A 20,489-nucleotide genomic window follows, 5' to 3' on the forward strand; every position below is an offset into this window, starting at 1 on the left:
CGACCGTCGCCAACGTGAGCATTGTGTGTTACGATAATGGATAACCAGGACAGCACAGCCTCTGCGATGAAAAGGCTTCGCTGCCTTATTGTTGCCTTCTTTTTAAAAAGGTTGGCTGCCTTGACCAGAGTGGCATTATAGATTTAATAGTGCAAGTTATACTTGGCTTTTCTTGTCTAGCTACAAAGCGAAATGAAAATAATTTCAAAAGACTTGATTACCTAACATAATGACAAAAGCTATGACGCGCGTTGATTGGTCCAATCCTTTCACACTAGAACACTTGAAACGGGGCGTTCTGCGCTTTTTTTGGGAACTGTTCTTGAGATGAATTTCCTCCACGGAACTGCAAAAGTAAAAACAAAAGAAGAAAAGAAAAATAATCTGCTGGGACGATACCAATCAACGCAAGTGGAATTGGCAATAGCCGCTTTTAACTGTCGTGTGTTTAACTTGCTTTTTCGTAAACAAGCAGCAAAACGGATTCCCTTTTTCTCCTTCCGGGAGACGGCAAGGTTTCTAAGCGTGTGGACATTGTGGTCGATTGTGAGGCAATTTTTGCTTCGAACGTGAGGCATGCAGTCGTTGATTCCGTCGTCTTGGGATTTTAGCACAATTAGACAAAAAAAAATGCATTTGTTTTTCCATGACATGTCAATTAGACGTTGTGCATTTCCTAGTCCTTTTTTTCATCTGCAGAGTTAACGGCTGTTGTTTGGCTTGTTGTAAGAGATCCCTCGGTTTTTTGCACGCAGAGCCGTTCGGAAAATCAATCGATTGATATTGACCGTGGAGATCTTTAACAACATAAACGAGGCTGAAGGGCATGCTTGCTCTTGACCGCTTTTTCAAGATAGGGTTTTGACTATCGTCTCCGCGTTCCGAGGATTGTTGTTGATTTGGCAGCGGTTTCTTGTCTTACACAGGAGAAGGAACCACGGCAATACGCGGTGTGACCTTGCTTTCGACCTAAAGGAAGTTTAAGCATTTGACCTGCCTGTGTGGGGATTACATAGAGTACCGATTCAGTATTGTTCACCCTGTTCTGTGCACTCGAGGAGTTGAACAGGCTTTTACTGGTCAAGGAAGGTTGCCGTGAAAAGTCATTTGTGTATCTGGGACCCTCCATCTTTGTTCGTGGATCAAGCAGGTCTTTAGCAGATCTGGAGTGCTTGCTGATATCTCAAACCGCCATCTACCTTCTTCCCCCAACATCACTCGACGAACGCTGGCGTTGACGACAACAACAGCAACGGAATTCCAACTTATCGATCGCTTGTGAAGGCTTTGCTGCAGAGATGGACCTTATCAGATCTATATCTGTCGCAGCAGCCTCACCCTCCTTTCCCTCCTTCTCATTTCCCTCAGTACCGTCCACGCCGACGCAGGCAGCGCAAGCGCAAATTCCACCTCCTGCATCACCCTCACCAAAACCACGACATGTCCCAACCAAGAAGGCCGCCCTGTAATCGTCTCCCCGAGCCTCTACAATGACACCGCGAGTTTTGATCGCTTTATCACACTTAATTACGACTCCAATCCTACGTATATTTCCTCATTCCGAAGTGCCTACGGGTGTCCGCGGTACGAAGGCAAAGGACAGCGATACCATATTAGCTATTACTGCTCTTTGCTGGTAGAGGCTTCTGCAGCGACATGTGGTTCAAGTCCGGGGAAGCCGCTCTGCCGGGACACGTGTCTTCAGGCTCGCCAGGCCCTCCAAAGCGTTTTTGAGGATACGACTGTGTGTGATGCGGGAGGGGACAAACTGAAGGCTAGGACGGATACTTTAAACAGTTACTGGAATTTTTGCGATTCCCTGAAGCTGGAAAGCCTGGGTGGGCAGTGTGATGCCGGAATGATCCCGATTGAGGTGAATACGTGTGGTATGTATGAGTTGCAAATGATTATGGGAATTAGGAATGCTTCCCTCGTAAGAGAAATCCTTTTCTCATCAACTTTTCATCTCAGGGTTCTTCACAATCGCCGAAGCCCGAGCGTATTGTGCAGGTTCTGCCACTCGCGGTGATCCCTGTTGCGCGCGGGTTATTGCAGCAGCAGCAACAGGACCTTCGACCCAGGTCCCGGGCGGAGCACCTCCCAACCCACCAACAAGCAACCCACCCTCGCCAACTGCAGACCGTACAGTCATAACTGGTCTCGCAAGCGGGGTGGGAGGCGTCGCGCTTCTGACTGTGAGCGTCCTTGCTCTGCGAAAATATCGTGCTCGTCGGAGAAGCAGCGATGTTTCGTCAAAGTCTATGACGCAGACTGTTAGCCGTAAACCAAGCGGTCTCACTCTCATCCCAACACATAGGCAAGACGAACGCGTCCTCAACTCTACATCGAGCGTTTCCCCGTCTTTTCCCTCTCCTCCTAACTCTGCTCAATACCTTCTCTCATCACCGATATCCTCTTCGTCATCCTCTGCCCGCATGGGCCCTCCTCCTCAGTTACCCCTCCCAACGATCCCCAGCAATGCGCGATTCAGCATGGACCCGACAAGTGCCATATACGGATCCTCACCACCGCAGGGGTCATTAGCTGGAACGACCATTACAAGATCGGTGGCCGGTGATGACCAAAACACGGATATTGGACAAGAACAGGAGTCTGTTGCGGCTAGCGATGGTCAAGAGCAACCCAAAACGAGGATGAAGGTTTGGGCAGAATATGTACCAGATCTTCGTGACGAGATTCAACTCAAAGTGGGCGACGTGATGGAGATCTATGAAACATTCCCTGATGGTTCGTACTCAACGTCATGGACTTTGTTCTTCTCAACAGATTTCTCACTTTTCATTCATTTGACAGGCTGGGCAACGGGTCAAAACCTCACCACAGGCACTACTGGTGTCTTCCCGCTGGCGTGCCTCATCACTCCTACTTCGCCGCTCCGAGGCTCTATCACAGCCTTATCAAGACTCTCTGGTCGTGTCAGCTCGATGGTTCACGGAGGAGGGAATCGGGAAGAAGATGAATCGTGAAAATTGCATGTTTTTTTCAAGATATATAGTCAACTGTTTCGCCTGTGTTTGTCAATGCCTCATATGTGTGTGAATTAGTATTGGAGTATGAGCTACGGAACAGAGAGATGTGTTCCGGGTGTGTAGAGCTATTACCTTTACGTTGAGAATAATAAATAAAGGATTGGTGATACTTGTTAGTTAACTGCTGGTAATCACAGTACTTGTTGTTTAAGACTTTTGGCGTAACAACAAGTTCAATGCTGACTGTTAATGAGGCAACCTTGACCACGATCGGCATAAAAGAGGCGCAGGTCGCATGTAAGTTTGAGAAAGCATTCTATGCGGCACCCATTCCATTGTATGCTAATAAAACCAAGTCGTCTTCGTTTCCCAACAACGTCCAGCCCAGAAGCCTGTCCGATGTTGTCCGATTTCGCTTGTCCGAGACCGTGGGAAAATGATAAACAAACGATTCCACCATGGACGCGTTTACATAATCTTGGCTCGCGCGCCGTGTGCGAGGGGAACGAACGCACGCCAGGAGGTCTGCCAGGAGGTGGAAACGACGACGATGATTGGGCCTTCATGGCGTGCTCAGAAGAATGACGTACGGACGATACGGAATCTTCCGCCGAGAATTCCCGGATTGCAAAAAAAAAAGCGCAGTCCCCCAGGGTTATAAAAAGGCGACGTTTCTCGCTCCTCCCCCCATCTCTTCACTCGTCTTCCAATTGCTTTCCTTCTTGTTGGTTGCAAAGGACTGACTGTCGCGATGGCGGAGCGGCGGCCACGACTCACCGCGGTGGGGGTGTCTCTTGGCTCCGGCCGGAGGAGGGCCTTTGTAAAAAGAAAAGAGCTTGTCTCTTACAAAAAAAGGATGAAATCAAGGATGAAACTTCACAATGATTTGATGCTCTGAACGCCATGGGTCGCGAGCGTTGAAGCAATTGGAAGTGGGAAGGTATTACTGCATAACGTTGGATGGGAGACTGTAATCATATCTCCTATTAATTTCCATTTGAGCACAATCGGAACCGACTTGCCACTGCACAATTATTATTTATATAATAATCCCCCCCACACACACAACCTACTGGAATCAGACAGATCCGGACTCCTCAGCGGAATGCCTCGGCAAACTCAGTCGCTTCAGTACAGGTACCGGCGGCATCAACTCCTCTATATTAATTCGTGACGCCACATTATTTGGATCTCCTCTGAGTGTGCCTTGAAGGGGGTACGCTGACATACTCTTGTTAATATTGGCTTTGGAGCGGTGGGCGGAGCGTTGGGCGTTATAGTTGCGCCGACGCCGGATGAGTTGGCGGATGAAGACGGCGGTATTTAGCCAGCTATAATCATTGTGTGAGCTATACTGAATGGTAATGGTGGACATACAGAGTAGGTTCAAACTTACCCAGATGAATTGATACTCATGGCGACCCAGAATGAAAGCCATATAGGCTCCTAATAACATATGGTCAAATGCATGTCCCAAACACCCCACCCAAATTCCACAAAGAAAACAAACCTTTTGAAATACCCCTACACCAACCGTATACGCAACAGCCCCCGAGAACGTCAATACATCCGCCGCAATGAAGTCAATCAACTTGGCCACGATCACTTTATTACGAGAGGACGCCGTGATTCGTCCCGGTGCATCCCCATTCGCAACCGAAAACCTCCCCATCGGATCATCCAACGCGGGCTCACTACTCGATTGGGCCTTGTAAGATAACGACTGTTGCTTGTTGGTTTTGTTGGCTTTGCTCCCTCTTTTCATGGCGTTTTCGACCGCCATGATTTTGCGGTAGACGAGAAAATAGCTATCGTGCATTCAGCTGGATGTTAGTACATGTGCAGAAGGTTTTGAATGATCCAGGATACTGTACCATGTGGCGGGGACGACGAGAGCAAGAGTACACGGTATAGCGAGGATAAACATGTAGATTCGGCCCTGTTTATACCCATTATTATCAACAAGGACCTGAAAACTTTTCTTGAACTGGAGGCATACCACAGACGTCCGCATATCCAAAAAGCACCAATGCACATCCGGCCCAAAAGCACCGATTGCTGATCCTATCCCATCAAAAAACATTAGTCATCTCATGAACGTTTCAAAACTTTGCATCTCCGCTCTTGTGCTCACCAACAATCGCAAACACAGCTCCACAGCCCAAGGACATGGCCCATAAGATCCAATCATAACTTCCGAAATGCATCGTTCGGGAGTGGTAGACGGTTAGGTATATGCTGAGACATGTTGTTAGTTTTCACGCAATATTGAAACCCGCAACAAAACCTGGGTTAAATACCATATCGAGACAACATTCATCATGCAGATTTCAGCCAATAAGAACCCCTATTTGAACCGCATCAGCACTGTCTCCGGCAAAGTCGGCACTTCACTCAACGAACAACAAACTCACCCCCATCAAGGCCCCCAACGTCCGACAAGCAGGTAAAGCGGGTGGCACACCATCCTTCAACCACATGTACGAATGATCAAAACTATGCGAAACAGACCAACAAATGGCCAGTAGAGCCGTATAAAGAGGGAATCGTTCTCCAATGGTTTTGTACCGTTTCGTAGCGATACCGTACACAAGCATAAAAAGGGACCCGAATAGCGATACTGTAGGCATTCTTTGAGTGTACGGCTTATGCACCGGATGCAAAGCGACGAGGACTTACGAATGATGAGAACGAGGGCTATCCCGTGTATAGCGTGCGAAGCCATTGGAGACGGTTGCATTACACCGGCTGGAAACTCCCACTCCGTCGTCTCTCGTTTCTCCATATCTATTCTGTCCATATCCATACAGCTTCTGGGTGTGTGCGTTCGTTGGTATAATCCGTATTAGAGAAAAAGCCCCACAATAATATACTCGTCAAAGAAAACCCAAGAAACAAAAAAATGAACTATCACCAGGAGTCTGCTAATTAATCTACATATATAGCGTTGGTTTTATCACACGCTAACAAAAAAAAAAAAACCATCCAGCTGGTCTTGAATATACAAAAACGTCCAGAGCCAAGTTTATCACCAAACAAACAATTTTCAACGGCAAATAGTATGCAGGATCCGTATATTTCCGCCTCATTTCAGAATGCAAAAGTCTTGCTTATTCCAAGAATAGTTACATGATGCGATGGGCATTCAACAAGCTGTCCGTAAACAAAGGGATCTACGATTTTAAGCCAACTTACCACGGTACATTGAGATCGTGGCTTTTCCCTCATTAACATGAGATTGCAAGGGCATAACTAAACGTAAATGTGTTGAATTCCAGAAACGATGATATGGCCAGTGATATATAGTTAACATTCACATGCACCGGACGACACCCACATGAAACATTCATGTGTTATTCCAGTCGACATTGCGTCAAGCTTTGTTAGCAAAGATGTTTGTTTTTTGTACCAAAAAACTCGGCTTGGCAGCGGAGCAAAAAAACAAGGATTTTTGCATGTGCTGACGACCCTCGAAGAAAGAGCTCCGATTCCGACTTTGCGTGCAGGCCATCAACAATAGTTACCGCAAGCAGGCAGAGCGGAAAGCGTAAAACTCCTCGATCCAAAAGAGTTCAAACATGTGTTCGTTGTGATTTTTAATGACAACACGACAGAGCAGCACATGTCGCCACTGATAGATCAACGAGAGCAAGTCTTGATCTTTCCGCCGTTTCCCTCACACTCTCTCATGAAAAATGGAAAGAGCGGAAAATATAGCGGAGTTATTCATTCAAAGCCAGCATGGACATAGTTGATAAGTAAACTACTATATTGAAAGAGAGACAAACCGACAAAATGATGCTATAATGCAAGAGCTATAATACAAAAACCCACCACACACATCAACTAACCCGCATGTTGCGAAAGAATAAAGGTCTCCCAAAGAGAGCTAGCACACCTACTTACATACATGCACTATTAAAACCAGCTAGTGCATAATACGTCGACGGAACGGAGACATTGCATATAAATAAGCAGATCGAGAGACATGAAACAGTCAATTATCAAACAGGGTGAGGTAACGTGGAAGCGCGGGATGTTGCTTAATCGTCGTTGTTGAAGACAGTCTTTTTACCGCTGCCGCTGGGGAACTGAGGCTTGAAACCGCCACGTGCACCACCTGAAAGAGCACTACGCTTGAGAATCTTGCGAAAAATATCCAGATTACGAAAGCAGTTCTTACCTCGGCCACCACGACCGCCAAAGCCACCTCGGCCATTGCCACGACCACCTCGGCCACCACGACCACCACGATCGCCAAAGCCACCTCGGCCACCTCGGCCACCACGCCCACCACGCCCACCGAAACCACCAGAGTTGCCATTACCACCTTCGGGTCTCGGGCCAGCATAGTCGATGCGAAGGTTACGGCCCTCAAGCTCGACGCCGTTCAAAGCCTCAAGAGCGGCGGTGGCAGTTTCCACGTCGGCAAACTCAACGTAACCAAAACTAAACGAAGCATCGCCCATCAGTGAGATGCCAACCAAAAGTAAGACCATGGTGGTACCTACCCTTTTGGGTTTCCAGTGTCCCTGTCCGTTGGCAAGCGAATGTGAACGACTTCACCGTGTTCGGTAAAGGCATCACGCACAATGTCATCCGTAACGCTGAAGCTGAGGTTACCAATGAAAAGGGTGGAAGCGGGAGTAGAGGCGGGTTTCTCGACACGACCTCTTCCACGGCCGTTGTCACCGTCCTTGTTTGCCGGACGGGGTGTAGAAATGTCTACCCTGATGGTTCGGCCATCGAGCTCGGTGTTGTTCCATTCGCATGCTTTCTTGGCAGCCTCAGGAGTGGTGAATTCAATGTAACCAAATCTGTGTAGATATAAATTAGCATCTAACTGAGACGAACTAGAGACCTAGTTGAAATGCGTACCCTTTGGACTTGCCAGTTGCCTTGTCCGTAATAATACGGACACTGGTAATCTCGCCACATTCGGCGAACGCTTCCTTGATGCTTTCCTCAGTGGAACCCCAGGACAAACCTCCAAGGAACACAGTGGTGGATTCATCAGATGCCTCTTCTGTTGCAACGGCACCATTCTCAGTCTTGGCTTTCTTTGCGGCCTGCTTGGGTGCGTCGGCATCGGCGGCGCGCTTTTTGGGCTTTTCCTCTTCCTCCTCTTCCTCATCTTCTTCAGAGCTCTCCTCTTCACTGCTGCTGTCATCAGACTTTGTCTTCTTGGCAGGGCTTTCTTCCTCGTCATCGTCCTCGCTGCTTTCTTCTTCCGAGCTCTCCTCAACGTCAGCCTCACGTTTTCTCTTGTCACCAGCAACAGGCTTCTCATCTTCCTCATCTTCAGAAGACTCCTCGTCCGACGACTCGGCAGCCTTCTTAGCCTTGGCAGCCTCCTTCTTGACAGTCTCCTTGGCTTCCTCTTCTTCAGAGTCCGAATCCGTCTCATCCTTGGCGGGAGTGAGTTTCTTTGCTTGGCCAGTAGGCTTTCCGTTTGTCTTTGCAGTCACCTTTACCTCATTGACTGCACCCTTGGCTTCCTCTTCATCCGATGACGAGTCCTCGTCACTACTCTCCTCCTCACTGGAAGACTCTTCCTTCTTAGCAGCAGCCTTTTTGGGCGTAGGTGCAGCCTTCTTGGGAACTTCCTCCTCCTCAGACTCTTCTTCTGAAGAAGAGTCAGAGTCAGACTCGACGGGCTTGGCAACCACCTTCTTCACCTAATTTTTTTCCAATGAATACATGACAATATTACAACCGTCTGCAGTCGAACTGTACCTCCTCGTCCTTCTTCTTCTGGACTGCCTTCTGGGCAGCCTTGCCGTTGGCCTTGCCATTAGCCTTGGGCGACTTGCCATTGGACTTGGCAACCTTGGTTTCTTTCTTGGCCATATTTGTTTGAGTGAGGGAGGTAAGAAGAAAACAAGTAGGGAAAAAGGTCGACGGGGGGGATAAGCGCGCGTTTTGATGGCCAAACGCACAAAAAACAAAAAAACCGACTCGACTGAAAAGGAAAAATGACGAGGCGCAGCTCATCTCAGCCAATCAACTGTGAGTATGCTTACGAAAGACATTTTGCCACATGCGCCACATACTTTTTCTATAAGTAACTTTTGCAACTTGTTTGAATTTTGTTTTCTTTATCGTTCAACCGCGTTCCTTTGGCAAGGGCAGGATTCAAAGTCTTCGTTTCTCCATTTTTATGGAGAGGATGGCTTGCATGGTCCATGTCCGTGCTGGGAACATTTGCGAAGAGTGTGTGCGTCCCACTGTATCTCTGGCCTTTTTTGAACCAGTGGGGAGGTCGGTCGAATGATGGGATACATTTCTAGAGTAAAGCATAGGCGACGACATTGGCAATGACAGATTCAAGAGTGGAAATGGAATGTAGCCATTCTACAACATTTGTAATTGTCATGCAAACACGAGCCAGACTCACCATACAAATGTCCAAGTCTCTGCAAACGACGTTATAGTTGGACATCATTGTAAACGTGGAGAATGTCAAGGACACAAATCCACTTTCCATTCACAAGGAAGTGGACCAGCAACAGTCACGTACATACAGCATGCAAACATGCCAAATAAACTCTGCAAAAACTTGCACGGGTGCGTATCAAGTCAATTACTACCATAATAAAGTTAAACCCAAAAAGCACACACAATTACAATTACATTAGGCCCCTTTGGCCAACTCCCCTAATACTCCCGCAAGCCCTTTTGCAAATCGTCGATCACTCACCATCTTTTGAGCTAGCCCTCCCTCAAAAGGCGCAAAAAGTGCTTTATTCTCTGGTACGCGCGCCAAGTTCCGTAGTACGAGCATCGCGGTCAGTGGGATGCCGTTGAGATCGTCCTCAGCGGAGGATGAAGGTTGGCTAGATGGTAGAGACGGCTGGTGGCCCACGGTGAAGGATTCAGCGGGCGGTTGGGAGGTGGTTTGATGCGAGCCGAGGTGCGTTACAATGTGCTTGAGAGCTCTTGGGCGGGATTTGCAAATTTGGTCGCCGTCTCCGCGCCATGTGCAGCCTTTCCATTCGCAGGTGTAAGTCTCTTGGCCAGGGACCAGGTGCTCTTTTTGAAGGTGGTCAAAGAGGTCCTGAAGATTATGAACAGTTGTGTGGCATCCAGGTGAGGAATGCGATGCGCCCCACCAGCACCGGAGGACAGGTACCGCCGGGTTTGAGACTGCAGGTTGTGAAAGGACTGGCTGGGTCGTGACTAGGGTGGAAGGGGCGAGCGAGCCAGTTGTTGGAGCAAAGGTACCCAATGTCGCCATTTGCGGATGGGCAGTATACGTTCCTGGCACGCTGCCTGGCACAGGATAGGATATCCCCGACATCGTCAATGAGTGGGCCGGTGCTGAAGACGCGATAGCTGGTTGAGCAGATACCGACGCTGGCCAGTCGGCCGATCTTGCATTTGCTCCCCCCAAAGACAATATACCGCCGTCCGACGAGGACACTCCATTAACAGCAATTACATTCCCCTGTTGATTCGCATTATAAGATGTCGTCCCATTTGGTCCATTGGTCAATCCATTTGCAGAACCAGCTGCTTTCGACAAGCCAACAGGACCAGCTGATGAGGCAGGTGCAGACGACATGCCCACGCCCGACTGCGGTGGACCCGCTCCGACTCCTGGCACAGGCCGCTTGTGCGAAAATCCTTGCCAAGACAAAAACTTGATAAAGAGCTTCAGAACATTGAACGGTGCCGCTTCCGAAATCCGTAACGCCGCATCAGATCCCAAGCTCGAGTACTCGTAAAACCAATCCAACACAGCATTCACTAATTCTTCATCCGGGACCAGTAACAGTTGCAGAAACCTCTGCACGACAGCAGTCGTGTCCACCTGCTTTAAGATCTTGGCGTTCGCTTCTGTACTGCAGAATCGCGTCAACGTTCGAGTACAGCTGATAATCACGGCGCGATCATTGTCAAATAGGTTTTGATGTAGACATGCGAGATAAAAGTCGTTCGGGCCTTGCAGCGTCAGGTACGGTGTGAGATTGTCCAATAAATCTAGACTATGATGCTTAATCTGGACATAATATGAAGTCGTTGGGAGCGCAATGCCTTTCGCAAGGTACGTCAACAGCACATAGTTTTTGCCAAAATGCATGGCATTATCCGGCCAAAAAGACAAATTTCTCAATATATGCAGCACCTGCAGCACGCGCTCCAAAAGCGTCGACATGCCCTCATCGTAAAACATGCTAACGCTTGAGATGGGGGGTATCGCTTTGGGATTGTCCACAGTATGTGTTTCAATCACGCCTCCACTCTTCTTGATAACCAGCTCGTCGAAAAGGGGCGCGGCATGATCCAGTATGGCTTCAAACATACCGGGAATAATACCAACGTAAAAATTCTTTGTATATGAGAGCTTTACCAGCTTGGTAAACGCCCAGTCAACTTCGTTTGGTAATGTTGATGTAAGCGCAAGTGTCAGGCGATTCTTCCAAGCTCCGTATAAATATTTTTCTGTAATTTCAGCTATGAGTTATAAAACCTTGTGTGATTGGGTTCGTCGAATTCTTACCATCCTGTCCATTATCATCCGGGTTGACCAATACTAACGAGGACGCAGAGACTGGATGTGGTACAGGTGCAGGTGTCGGTGCGGGCACAGGCACATGCACAGGCTTAGAGATCATCGTCGGCTGAGGTGTTGGTGGTTGCAGAGGCTGTAGAAGCTGCTGATGAGATGCCACAGCAGCAGCAGCATTGAGGTTGGCCTCTGCCATTAGTCTCAAACGCTTATGAAGCGGTTCATCCGGTGCTATATTTAAGACAAAAAAAAGAAATAAGCAAATGAAAATCCGCAGTCACATCCCAACGATTCTTACCAAAACTTCGTACCCGTGCCACAGGAGGAGTAACAGGGGTAGGTGTACTCAAGCCAACACTCTGTATCCGTCTTCTCCGGCCCTCTGGCGAGCCTGGCGCAGACTCTTCCCCAGCATTTGAAATCTGGTCAAATGGCCGCTTCTGCTGCATTATAACATTGATCGGCTTCCCAAACATGTGCACCTGTTCCCAATTGTACAGGTACTTTTGGTATAGGTTCTTGACAACGTAGGCGGCATTTGTGCAGGTTGCAGGGAGATTGAATGGGTCCGTTACTTTCTTCCAGCCTCGCGCGGCTGTGACCTGAGTGTCAAAAGATGAGCATGTGCCTGTTCCATCATTGCGAGAAAAAGATCTTACCTGTTCGTAACCACCTGCTTCAACTACCCATCTATATATACGATACAGATCCAATCTCTTTCCGCCCAGTACGGGTTCCCTTTGCAATGATACCCTGCAAAAGCAGCCACCAAAAAAGAATAAGGAATACATACAGATATCAACAAGCGTAGAGAAACGAAAAAGCTCACCCCTGCGCTCGATTGAAATCCTCCAACTGCTTCATAAACTGCTCATACTCTGGCGTTCGTTCGATGGCATCCTCATATTCAGCTTTTGCGCGCGGCCTGCCCAGAGATCGAAACGGTGTACCTGGATTCGACATCATGGTGAAAGACGGATGTGATCGCGTCCGCTCAGATCAAAGCTCTAGGACCTCTAAAAAAATAGCGGTGAAACGAGAGGTGAAAGCATCTTGTTTTAGTGCTCTGAATCTCTGCCACTGCGGGCTTTGTGTCCGAGGAACACGACGCCTGCCTACCAAGTACTCGCCAATGGTTCAGCAAACAGCGGTGACGCGCGCAAATACGGACGGCTATGTTGCTCTGTGCGCCGCAGTCGCGAGTCTATCCCGTTTATATCAACGTCATCAAGGTCCTTGTCGACAGCACTTCCTCGTCCCTTGCCAGCAATAACTCGTGCAAGAAAAAAAAAACACACACACAAACACACACAAAAAAAACCTCCACGGCGTACCAAGGGGGGAAAGGCCGTCGAGTATTTTGATCAACTTCTGCGTTGCCCTTTCGAGTTCTCGTCTTTCTCTCACCTTCCAAATCAGGTAAATCACATTGCGTAATCTTTCTAGCGACTAAGCACGCTGTTGAAAACTCCGCACTTTTTCACATTGGCTTTCATGCAGAAATTTGGACAAACAATGTGCTTTTGTATAGAAATATTAATCTATTCTATTTACATTATTTCCATACCCTGCTAGCAATCAAATGGCAAATTAAACAAGAAAATGACTGAAGTGGCAATGCAAAAGCGAAAAAAAAAATGCACCCTAATCTACATTCGATATCCCAAATCCTCGCCATCGTCATCTTCACCACCCTCGAGCTCAAACCCCCAATCCACCCCATCGTCTTCCCCACCCACCTCCTCATCATCCCCATACTTTCCAGTAGGTGCAAGGCCTCGGTAGTTGCGGTACATTCTCCACCGCTTGAGTCGGTGAACAAAAAATACAAATCGATCCCAAATCTTGTCGTATCCCAAGAATCTTGCAATCATGTATCCAATCAGAAGAATGAGTGCAAGGACAGCGCCCAGGATCATGGGTAGGATATACACAGCGGTTTGGATATGCTTGACAATAGATTTGCCTGGTTTTGCAGATTTTGCAGGCAGAGAGCGTGCTATGCTGGCAAAGGTTAGCGTGGCATTCAAATGCTAAAGTACCAAGAACCAAATTAGTCATGTGTCAAAGCATTCAAGGGTTGGGAGAAATGGCGAATACCTTTTCCACAATCTTTTCAATGCCATCCTTGGCCACATCCCCAGCCACCTGAACCATGACCGCAAATGAGCCCGCTTGATCAAAGGTCCAGTCCACTTCGGACCCGGATATGGTCCGCTTCAACAATTCCCACGCCGATCCCACGCTGTACATTTTCCCCGCCGCATCATTCATGGCCCCCGTCAACTGAGAATAAACGTTGGCATCCTCTGTCCCCATCATCTTGAGTACACTTGACTGAGTGGAAGAGTTGGATGGATGAAACATGTAAGGGATAATGATGGCTGGCTGTTCTGCCACAGTTTGTCGAAAGAAGATGGTTGATGCGGGTTTCTCCTTTTTGATGAATCTCTGCAGGGCGTCCGTCTCAGGTTCGCTAAATGGAAGTGTTCCATGATAGAAGGGCGAACAGGTATCTTCGTACTCTTGTGTGTTTTGCTTCAAGTCTCTATCTGGGAGATAGGTGTCCCACATATATCCCCAGTTCCTGGACAGATCCACTCCAGCAGCTGTTTGGTTTTTACATGTTTTTCGCAAATTTTTTCCAACGTAGGATTGTGGGGTTGCTGCAGCCCAACCGTCTACGTTGACAATTGGGATAAACCACAGCTTTGTAGTGGAAAGCATGAGCGGAACGATGGGATCCGGTTGAGGATCTGACGTCAAGTGCCGAATAGCATGCAGGACCGCGGCGAGGGACAGTGGCTCGTCGCCGCGCAGCGTTGAAGCAAAAAGCACAGATGGTCTCCGATCTACAGGGATCGTGGTATCTTTTTTGTTTGTAATGAGGAGAGCAGGGATATCGCTGTAAATTCGAGTTATTTGTCAACAAGCTGTGGAAGGTCATATGCAATTGAGAAGAGCTTTACCTGTTTTCAACGGACGCCCCAATGGACTTGTACTCGACCAACTGTGGAAACTTGCTTGCCAGCTCTTTTGCACCGTCTACCACCTCTGAATACTGCAAACAAGTGACCATCTATAAGTGATACCCCTGTCAACTGCGATATGATAAACTAATAACGCACCTTCCAAAACCCGCCCACCGATCCAGAGTCCAGTGAACCATTCGTAAAAGAAACACTTTTCACCGGGAGAATGAGATGCGAGAACAGATACGCGACAATGACGACTAGATAGTGATGGCCGACCATATCGCAAATAAAATGCGAAAAGAGGATTGCAGGGCAGGAAACTTTAAATCTTCCCACGTACTGTGGCTGTTTCCAGTGCATGTCACGTGATATGATGCCAAGAGCCAGCCCAACAGCCGCCTGGTTTTTAACGAGTTCCAAACTCAATGTTCAGCAAGATTGAATCATATCTTTGTGGAATTTTCCCTATCCATATGCTACTTTTTCAATCTCATCAGATTGTTTAAGATTGGGTTGCTGTATCCACTGAGTTAAATCGCTCCCTTCTTTGTGCGTTTGAATGACAGGTTTGCACCCTCAGTTTGGCGTCTGAGTCGCTTCTTTCTGATAGGCAATCCCTCTATGGTATGCTCCTCTATCCCGATATTGTTGTCGAAATTTGAGGGATGAGGTGGTCAAATGGGTGGGTGAAGAGGCAGACAAAAAAATCTAACACGGTGTTTGTGTCGTCGAGAGTGGTTCAGTCATCCCCAATTCTTGGAGTTGTGTCCTTGGCGGTCTTCTCAGTGCGTCTATTACTGCCGCCGCCATTTATCCAGCTGTTCCATAGCAATAATTTATTGCTTGTCCAGGATACCGATTTCTCTCTGCTTCTACGCATTTTGCCCTGTCCACAGTGAAGACAGTTGGCAAGCAAGTTTCCAGAGTGGGTCGACTACAAGTCCATTAGGGGGTTCACTGAAAACAGGTAAAGGCTTCCTCAGTTAGTTTGCATTCGGGACCGGTCTCAAGAGATCCCGTCATGGCACTGTGTAATCTGAAGGAAAGGAGGAAGGCTCTCATGGGAGGTAACATTTCCTGCCATAGATGATACTCTCAAAAAGACTTCCCTGGGAGGGATGTATGGGTCTTAGAGCTCAAACACTCGAAGGTTCTTATGTTCGGAAAGAGGAAGAATCCCAAGATAAATAGCGCAACGACAGTTCATCGTACATAATCCTCTCATTGATTCGATAGTGGAAGATGTCACCTGGCGTGTATTTGAACAGAAAGGTGCATGGGGACATTACAAAGCCACGAAAACTGGTCAAAGGATTGAGATTCATGATGGTTCAACACTAAAGGGCATTTGCTGGAACACCACTTACTGCCCGACTGACTGAGTGCAGATTTGGGTGTTAGAGTACTCTGCAGCACTTGTACAAAAATAATAACCAGGCCGCCACGAGGTGATTGGCCGGATCAAAAGCCTCGCTGCCGAATGGCGAGACCACTGTGTACAACCTCTCGAAACTGTATTGATATGCTCAAGTCCAAAGCGTAGATCTCATCTGCCGAATAGCGAGTTGCATATCACCTTCTGCACTGTTTTCATCTTGTAAATGTTAACTCTCCCCAATGTCCATCCATCCCGCTGGAGGACAAGGTGCATCACATGAGCACAACCACGTGAAATACAAATGATTGGTTGATCGGTTGGCCGCAAGTTCGAATCTTTCCTTTGACAAAAAGAGGAATTGGCCGTTTGGGGCAGGGGATTTGCTGACGCAACACGAGCGGAAGTGTGAAGGTGTTAAAGTGTTCCAAAAATGCCCCCAAAGTGATAAATGTAACCCACAAATTCCTACACTTGCCATTTTGCAATCATACAGCATTTCTTGGCCGCTTTCTTTTTGCTTTTTGTTCTTCTTCTTATTTCTTTGTAGGCGGGTCTGCTTGCGTTTGGTTTTTTTATAGAATACATACATTTGCATAGGAACTTGTAGATAGCCTTCTATTTGGATTTTGTGTAGAATAGAGTAGAGCGAGCAGAAAATGAAGGGAGTCGTTGCCGTCGCGGCATTGGCAGTGGTCGCCGGCATTGGAGCTCAGTCTGCTCCCGCTTCGTCGGTTCTATTGGGGAGACAACTGTCATCAAACCCACTGTCAAACATTCAGTCTTCATCCGTCTCACTCCCGGGCCTGAACGTAGTCACGGCCATTCAGGACCCTCCAGCAACTGGAAATGTGCCTCCCGCTGAAACAAGGGATCCTTCGACTAGTGCGCCGTCGTCGTCTCCCCCAGAGACAACGCCCACAAACCCAGGAGATCCCACCACCAAGTCACCCACTCCAGCTCCTTCTTCTCCTCCGCCTCCTCCTCCACCACCACCAGCATCAGAACTTCCTACGAGCACTAGAGTCGTCCAACCCACGCCCAAACCAGATGAGGGTAACAACCCAGGACAAGGCAACCAAGGGGATGGAAAGGGAGAAAACGGAAATGCTCCACCACCGCAACCGGCGCCAGAGCAAGGAAAGCCAGAGGAGGGCAAGGACAAGGGCAACGGCAACGCTCCAGAACAACCGCTGGTACCTGCTCCCGACAAGGGGAATGAGGCCAACAAGGATCGAATTGGTGCACAAGAAGACAAAAAGCCAAATGACGTTCCATTTTCCTCCGTGGGTGTCCTCCCAGTCGCTGCAACTGCGGTCCCAACAGCTCCCGCTGGACGCTTCCCTGGTCCTATTTCAAATGCCGTTGCACCCACGCAAGCACCCTCCAACGGCGACCCAAATGCATTCGGTCAACCGCCTTCTGCCCCGCCTCCCGGAAAGATCTTGTCCACCTCGGCCATGGCGGGTCTCATTTCAGTCGTCGGCATTGCCTGTCTTGCTGGTGTCGTGGCCGCTGGGCTCTTGGTTCAACGGCGCCGACGAATTGACGATGCTCATCGAAGCCTGCCCACCACCTCAGGCCCCGGTCCGTTTTCTAGCCAAAACCAGCAACGGGAAAGCGTTCAAAGCAGTTCATCCGTTACGAGAATCTTGGCCAGAGCGTTCCCTGACATGTTTGCTAACGCTGTCAAGGCTGGTGTGACCCCAAAGCCCAACGTTCCCATGGTGCCTCCTCCTGTCATGGACGCAACGCCTCAACGAAAGCTGGAGAGGGATATTTCCCTTCCACCTCTTCACATTGAACAAGAAGAGGAAGAAGAGCGCCGTACGTCAACCATTGAGCGGGCCGTCACTGCCGTTTTTGATCGCAGCACAAAGAGTCCCGTCATGATGTTTAACGAGTCTGCGTTTTATGGGCATCTTCCCAACGCGCAGATTGCGGCGCTAGCTGCAGAGAGCGGAGCAGCGTTCATGGCGCGTGACTCGCTTGACAGCACGATTCCTCCCAACCTCCCGCCCCCCGTGGCACCAGAGGCGTCGGACTCTGTCACGACGCCCGGGAGTCCCCTTGTCGCCAATGCGACAGCACTGGAACCCAAAACTGCACCTATTGGACATTTGAATCCCAACTATGAGTACAACAACTCTCGGTACCGGTTTTCCGCCGACTCTGACTATACGGACTATACGACACTTGATCGCTCCTCTGCGTACCGCGCCTCCCGCATCATCGATGACACACACAGCGACACAACGACAGAGAGAATGCCACGCGATTCTGCCGCTTATTCCGTACGATCAAGTCGTCGGGCAAGTTGGTTTACCGATACGTCTGGATTTGACACGTACCGTCGTAGCTTCATGTCTACCGACTCGCAAGCCGGAATCAGAAGGAGTTTGCAATTGCGACGCAGTATGGATGCATCCACCCAAAAGGCGGCCCCGCCCCAATCCTCCATTCTCGCCGCGTTGAACCACATGGGCGCCAACGTGGACATTCCAGCCTCCTCATACGACACACTCCCCACATCTGTTTCGTCTTATTACTACGAACATGATGCTCATCTTGACAATGATGATACAGAAACAGAGGACAATGAGCCTACACTGACACGTCCCCCCAAAAACCCCATCAGAAGCGATACACTCCGAAGTGGCACGACGGGCGTGACGAGTGAGAGTTTTGCGACTGCTTTGGAGAGTCACAGAGGGTTGAGTGACGATGAAGAGTGGGATAGTATGGATAGAAACGTAAAGTTTTAATTTGCAGTGACGGCTGGACCGTTCATGATTTTTTTTTTCTAGTTTTGATGTGAGTTTGCATTACTTTGAATTTTTTGTATGATATAGAAAACAGACTTATAGAGATGGGATAGATGGCCTCCTTGGTTTTCTTTTGTAATGAATGCAGTATCTTGCTGTTGAAAATAAACAAATGACTTGAAGCTTAAGAAACGTGCTTGCAAGTATAAACAAACGATCGCACGCTTAAAGTCATGTGACAATCATGCGTTCAAATCCCGCCGCATGCAATGCTATTTTTGGGGACAGGCGGCATTTTTGATCGTTGGAAGAGCGTGAGAAATTTTTTTGGGATCGGTGGTTACAATGACGGCAACCGTCAAAACATCCGGGCGTACTATAAAAAGGATCGATGTTTGGGGTTTTCCCACCCGTCGTTTTGTAGAGCACTTACGACGACGACCAAGACGACGACGACCATGCACCCAACGACAACTCTCTTCACCCTCGCCCTCTTGGCTAGCCCGGTGTACAGCGCAACGATTGTAGAAACTCTTGCTTCTCGGCCTGAACTCTCTTCCGTAGCCGCATTCGCAAAGGACAACCCAGACTGGTCTGGACCTGGCGTCAACAAGACGTTGATTGCCCCTACGAACGATGCCGTGACAAAGGGACGTACCGCGGGTACATTGCCCGCAACGGCTTCAGGTGCATTCTTTTTGGCAGAAAGCGTTGATCATCGGACACGGCCCAATTACAAGATTTTGAAGGGCAAGGACGGTGCCATGCTGTTTGGTGAGTCTTGTAGTTGTTTTTGCCCATTTCAAGCAATTGGGTGGAGACTAATGTCAATCTGTACAGACAATTACGTCCCGGAAGGTCCACCAGAAATTCACATCCGGTCATCTACCAACAATGGCCTCGCAACTGGCCAAATCCAGTGCGATGACGGCTGGCTCTACATTTCCGACATTGCCATCGAACCCGCCGCCGTGCCCTCCGTTTCCGCTGTACGGGGCCCAGCTGCTGCAACCGCCTTCATCGACCTCTTCAAATCCATCAATGCGGTCGGCGCTCTTGATGCACAAAAGGACGTGACAATCTTCGCCCCCAGCAATGCAGCCATTGCCGCTGCTCAGGCCCAAATTGCTGCGTTGGCACCCAACCAACTTGCTGCCGTTCTGTCAGCCCACATTGGTAAACCTTCCCGCTTTACAACAGAGCTCAGTCCCGGAGCCTGGCCGACTCTGTTCGGAAGTTACGCACTCAACACAACCGTTGGAAATGAGGTTGCATATGTCAATGATGCACAGTTGGCGTCACCTGTTGATAACCCTACCTCTGCGGGAGCGATGCATGTTATTAACAAGGTGATCATTCCTCCCAATCTCCCTGCACCCAACTCCTCTCCTGTTGCCATTGGAACTATTCCAGCAGGTACAAATGCCACTACCTCTGCTGTGCCTTCTTCGACAACTGCCACTGCATCAGCAGTCCCGACCCAGACAGCTAGCAGGACTAGTACCACCTCTGCGCCTAAAGCGACTACCACTACCTCGTCGAACGTCACGTCTGGCGCCGTCCAGGGTGTTGCGTCGTACGTCGGTGCCTTTCTGGCTGGATTGGTCGGCCTGGCGTTTGCTGCGTAAGAATTGGATGCATGGCTAGTGCGAGGTGGTAGGGCGTAGAAAGCATGTTGTAATACCGTTAGCATTTGTCAAGTAGCTGTTATGAGGACATTAGAGCTTGTCTGAGAATGTTCCCCTCATGAATAGAAAGTTTATCTCATGAATAGAAGTTTCAAAGGCCCTGATGAATTTGTCTACATACTTTGCTTTGGGTTGCTCGTTCGGCTCCCCGTTGACTGAAGGTTAGACTACAAGGATCACCATG

The 20,489-nt window shown here is 48.8% G+C and overlaps 7 protein-coding genes across 7 annotated transcripts; 3 read left to right on the plus strand and 4 right to left on the minus strand.

Moving 5' to 3' along the window:
- Window positions 1-720: 720 nt before the first annotated feature.
- SPPG_07747 (uncharacterized protein) lies at window positions 721-3,168 on the plus strand. Its single transcript, XM_016755906.1, has 3 exons — window positions 721-1,886; window positions 1,972-2,748; window positions 2,815-3,168. Exons 1-3 carry the CDS (start codon window positions 1,859-1,861, stop codon window positions 2,985-2,987), a joined length of 978 nt encoding a protein of 325 aa, XP_016604962.1. The 5' UTR covers window positions 721-1,858; the 3' UTR covers window positions 2,988-3,168.
- An 834-nt stretch (window positions 3,169-4,002) lies between these two features.
- SPPG_07748 (uncharacterized protein) lies at window positions 4,003-5,946 on the minus strand. Its single transcript, XM_016755907.1, has 9 exons — window positions 5,670-5,946; window positions 5,405-5,610; window positions 5,291-5,337; window positions 5,125-5,228; window positions 4,990-5,054; window positions 4,865-4,929; window positions 4,501-4,798; window positions 4,387-4,436; window positions 4,003-4,321 (listed from the first exon to the last, which is right to left on the minus strand). The coding sequence occupies exons 1-9, from the start codon at window positions 5,794-5,796 to the stop codon at window positions 4,069-4,071; spliced, it is 1,215 nt and encodes a 404-aa protein (XP_016604963.1). The 5' UTR covers window positions 5,797-5,946; the 3' UTR covers window positions 4,003-4,068.
- A 792-nt stretch (window positions 5,947-6,738) lies between these two features.
- On the minus strand, window positions 6,739-8,915 carry SPPG_07749 (uncharacterized protein). Its single transcript, XM_016755908.1, has 5 exons — window positions 8,727-8,915; window positions 7,869-8,668; window positions 7,502-7,807; window positions 7,174-7,439; window positions 6,739-7,110 (listed from the first exon to the last, which is right to left on the minus strand). Exons 1-5 carry the CDS (start codon window positions 8,838-8,840, stop codon window positions 7,034-7,036), a joined length of 1,563 nt encoding a protein of 520 aa, XP_016604964.1. The 5' UTR covers window positions 8,841-8,915; the 3' UTR covers window positions 6,739-7,033.
- A 634-nt stretch (window positions 8,916-9,549) lies between these two features.
- SPPG_07750 (uncharacterized protein) lies at window positions 9,550-12,852 on the minus strand. Its single transcript, XM_016755909.1, has 6 exons — window positions 12,622-12,852; window positions 12,332-12,518; window positions 12,162-12,255; window positions 11,801-12,104; window positions 11,494-11,733; window positions 9,550-11,435 (listed from the first exon to the last, which is right to left on the minus strand). The coding sequence occupies exons 2-6, from the start codon at window positions 12,466-12,468 to the stop codon at window positions 9,625-9,627; spliced, it is 2,586 nt and encodes an 861-aa protein (XP_016604965.1). The 5' UTR covers window positions 12,469-12,518; window positions 12,622-12,852; the 3' UTR covers window positions 9,550-9,624.
- A 154-nt stretch (window positions 12,853-13,006) lies between these two features.
- On the minus strand, window positions 13,007-14,781 carry SPPG_07751 (uncharacterized protein). The gene is made up of 4 exons (XM_016755910.1): window positions 14,631-14,781; window positions 14,472-14,563; window positions 13,603-14,407; window positions 13,007-13,535 (listed from the first exon to the last, which is right to left on the minus strand). Exons 1-4 carry the CDS (start codon window positions 14,754-14,756, stop codon window positions 13,152-13,154), a joined length of 1,407 nt encoding a protein of 468 aa, XP_016604966.1. The 5' UTR covers window positions 14,757-14,781; the 3' UTR covers window positions 13,007-13,151.
- Window positions 14,782-16,330: 1,549 nt separating this feature from the next.
- On the plus strand, window positions 16,331-18,805 carry SPPG_07752 (uncharacterized protein). Its single transcript, XM_016755911.1, has one exon. The coding sequence runs from the start codon at window positions 16,512-16,514 to the stop codon at window positions 18,615-18,617; it is 2,106 nt and encodes a 701-aa protein (XP_016604967.1). The 5' UTR covers window positions 16,331-16,511; the 3' UTR covers window positions 18,618-18,805.
- Window positions 18,806-18,936: 131 nt separating this feature from the next.
- On the plus strand, window positions 18,937-20,419 carry SPPG_07753 (uncharacterized protein). Its single transcript, XM_016755912.1, has 2 exons — window positions 18,937-19,391; window positions 19,458-20,419. The coding sequence occupies exons 1-2, from the start codon at window positions 19,076-19,078 to the stop codon at window positions 20,243-20,245; spliced, it is 1,104 nt and encodes a 367-aa protein (XP_016604968.1). The 5' UTR covers window positions 18,937-19,075; the 3' UTR covers window positions 20,246-20,419.
- Window positions 20,420-20,489: the final 70 nt, after the last annotated feature.

The sequence above is a fragment of the Spizellomyces punctatus genome (genome assembly GCF_000182565.1).
Source record: "Spizellomyces punctatus DAOM BR117 chromosome Unknown supercont1.17, whole genome shotgun sequence".
In the NCBI taxonomy this organism is placed as follows: Eukaryota; Fungi; Chytridiomycota; class Chytridiomycetes; order Spizellomycetales; family Spizellomycetaceae; genus Spizellomyces; species Spizellomyces punctatus.

Bases quoted from the DNA above. Each gene is read 5' to 3' on its own strand.
- SPPG_07748 (XM_016755907.1), bottom strand. From the start codon at position 5,796: ATGGATATGGACAGAATAGATATGGAGAAACGAGAGACGACGGAGTGG. The intron at 5,338-5,404 runs GTGAGTTTGTTG...CGGTTCAAATAG, and splicing joins CGTTGGGGGCCTTGATGGGG to GGGTTCTTATTGGCTGAAAT. The intron at 4,322-4,386 runs GTAAGTTTGAAC...CAATGATTATAG, and splicing joins ATGAGTATCAATTCATCTGG to CTGGCTAAATACCGCCGTCT.
- SPPG_07751 (XM_016755910.1), bottom strand. From the start codon at position 14,756: ATGGTCGGCCATCACTATCTAGTCGTCATTGTCGCGTATCTGTTCTCG. The intron at 14,408-14,471 runs GTAAAGCTCTTC...TCGAATTTACAG, and splicing joins GGGGCGTCCGTTGAAAACAG to CGATATCCCTGCTCTCCTCA. The intron at 13,536-13,602 runs GTATTCGCCATT...TTGGTACTTTAG, and splicing joins TTGAAAAGATTGTGGAAAAG to CATTTGAATGCCACGCTAAC.
- SPPG_07752 (XM_016755911.1), top strand. From the start codon at position 16,512: ATGAAGGGAGTCGTTGCCGTCGCGGCATTGGCAGTGGTCGCCGGCATT.
- SPPG_07747 (XM_016755906.1), top strand. From the start codon at position 1,859: ATGATCCCGATTGAGGTGAATACGTGTG. The intron at 1,887-1,971 runs GTATGTATGAGT...TTTTCATCTCAG, and splicing joins GATTGAGGTGAATACGTGTG to GGTTCTTCACAATCGCCGAA. The intron at 2,749-2,814 runs GTTCGTACTCAA...TTCATTTGACAG, and splicing joins CTATGAAACATTCCCTGATG to GCTGGGCAACGGGTCAAAAC.
- SPPG_07749 (XM_016755908.1), bottom strand. From the start codon at position 8,840: ATGGCCAAGAAAGAAACCAAGGTTGCCAAGTCCAATGGCAAGTCGCCC. The intron at 7,440-7,501 runs GTAGGTACCACC...TGCTTCGTTTAG, and splicing joins GACACTGGAAACCCAAAAGG to TTTTGGTTACGTTGAGTTTG. The intron at 7,111-7,173 runs GTAAGAACTGCT...GTGCTCTTTCAG, and splicing joins TGGCGGTCGTGGTGGCCGAG to GTGGTGCACGTGGCGGTTTC.
- SPPG_07753 (XM_016755912.1), top strand. From the start codon at position 19,076: ATGCACCCAACGACAACTCTCTTCACCCTCGCCCTCTTGGCTAGCCCG. The intron at 19,392-19,457 runs GTGAGTCTTGTA...CAATCTGTACAG, and splicing joins GGACGGTGCCATGCTGTTTG to ACAATTACGTCCCGGAAGGT.
- SPPG_07750 (XM_016755909.1), bottom strand. From the start codon at position 12,468: ATGATGTCGAATCCAGGTACACCGTTTCGATCTCTGGGCAGGCCGCGC. The intron at 12,256-12,331 runs GTGAGCTTTTTC...CTGCTTTTGCAG, and splicing joins GATTTCAATCGAGCGCAGGG to GGTATCATTGCAAAGGGAAC. The intron at 11,436-11,493 runs GTAAGAATTCGA...CTGAAATTACAG, and splicing joins GGATGATAATGGACAGGATG to AAAAATATTTATACGGAGCT.